Source organism: Calidris pugnax, unplaced genomic scaffold, assembly GCF_001431845.1.
Source record: "Calidris pugnax isolate Ruff unplaced genomic scaffold, ASM143184v1 scaffold557, whole genome shotgun sequence".
Lineage (NCBI taxonomy): Eukaryota > Metazoa > Chordata > Aves > Charadriiformes > Scolopacidae > Calidris > Calidris pugnax.
In genome coordinates, this window is record NW_015091604.1 from 43,443 (window position 1) to 44,863 (window position 1,421).

Here is a 1,421-nt window from a genome sequence, read left to right on the forward strand (position 1 = left end):
CCCGCCCCGCTCCGCCCCGACACACGGCACCGGCAGCCCGGGACGGTACCCGGCATCCCAGTATGGGTGCCCGCATCCCAGTATGGGTACCTGCATCCCGGTACGGGTACTCACATCCCGGTATTGGTACCCACATCCCAGTACTGGTACCTACATCTTGGTACAGCTATATGCATCCCAGTATTGGTACCCGCATCCCAGTATGGGTACCCACATCCCACTACGCGTACCCACATCCCAGTATGGTACCTGCATCTCAGTACAGCTATGTGCATCCAGGTACTCGTACGTGCATCCCAGTACAGTATCTGCATCCCAGTATTGGTACCTGCATCCCAGTATGGGTACCCACATCCCAGTATGGGTACCCGCATCCCGGTACGGGTACTCACATCCCAGTACGGGTACCCACATCCCGGTACGGGTACTCACATCCCAGTACGGGTACCCACATCCCGGTACGGGTACTCACATCCCAGTACGGGTACCCACATCCCGGTACGGGTACCCACATCCCAGTACGGGTACCCACATCCCGGTACGGGTACTCACATCCCAGTACGGGTACCCACATCCCGGTATGGGTACCCACATCCCAGTACGGGTACCTGCATCTTGGTACAGCTATGTGCATCCCAGTATGGGTACCTACATCCCAGTATGGTACCTGCATCTCAGTACAGCTATGTGCCACCTGGTACTGGTATGTGCATCCCAGTACAGTATCTGCATCCCAGTACTGGTACCCGCATCCCAGTATGGGCACCAGCATCCCAGTAAGGGTACTTACATCCTGGCATGGTACCTACATCCCTATAGGGGTACCCGCATCCCAGTACAGTACCTGCATCCTGGTACTGGTACCCGCATCCCAGTACAGTACCTGCATCCCAGTCTGGTACCTGCATCCTGGTCCTGGTCTCCACATCCTGGTACGGCACCTGCATCCCAGTATAGGTATCTGCATCCTGGTACTGGTACCCACATCCCAGTACTGCTACCCACATCCCAGTACTGGTACCCACATCCCAGTACAGTACCTGCATCCCAGAACAGTATTTGCATCCCAGTTTGGCACCTGCATCCCAGTACAGAACCTGCATCCTGGTACAGTATCAGCACCCCAGTCTGGTACCCACATGGGTACCTGCATCCCAGTATGGGTACCTGCATCCCAGTATGGGTACCCGCATCCCAGTATGGGTACCCACATCCCAGTATGGGTACCCACATCCCAGTACGGGTACCTGCATCTTGGTACAGCTATGTGCATCCCAGTATGGGTACCTACATCCCAGTATGGTACCTGCATCTCAGTACAGCTATGTGCCACCTGGTACTGGTATGTGCATCCCAGTACAGTATCTGCATCCCAGTACTGGTACCCGCATCCCAGTATGGGCACCAGCATCCCAGTAAGG

General features: G+C 55.9%; 1 protein-coding gene across 1 annotated transcript in view; it reads right to left on the reverse strand.

Annotated features, from left to right (window-relative positions):
- Positions 1 to 1,007, reverse strand: part of RHBDL1 (rhomboid, veinlet-like 1 (Drosophila)) — a gene marked incomplete at its 3' end in the record, with an annotated part of 8,916 nt that extends 7,909 nt beyond the window's left edge. Inside the window, exon 1 of the mRNA XM_014961816.1 lies at positions 903 to 1,007. Within this exon, the coding sequence (XP_014817302.1) occupies positions 903 to 1,007 (105 nt within the window). The remainder of the gene's footprint in view (positions 1 to 902) is intronic.
- Between the last annotated feature and the right edge of the window lie 414 nt (positions 1,008 to 1,421).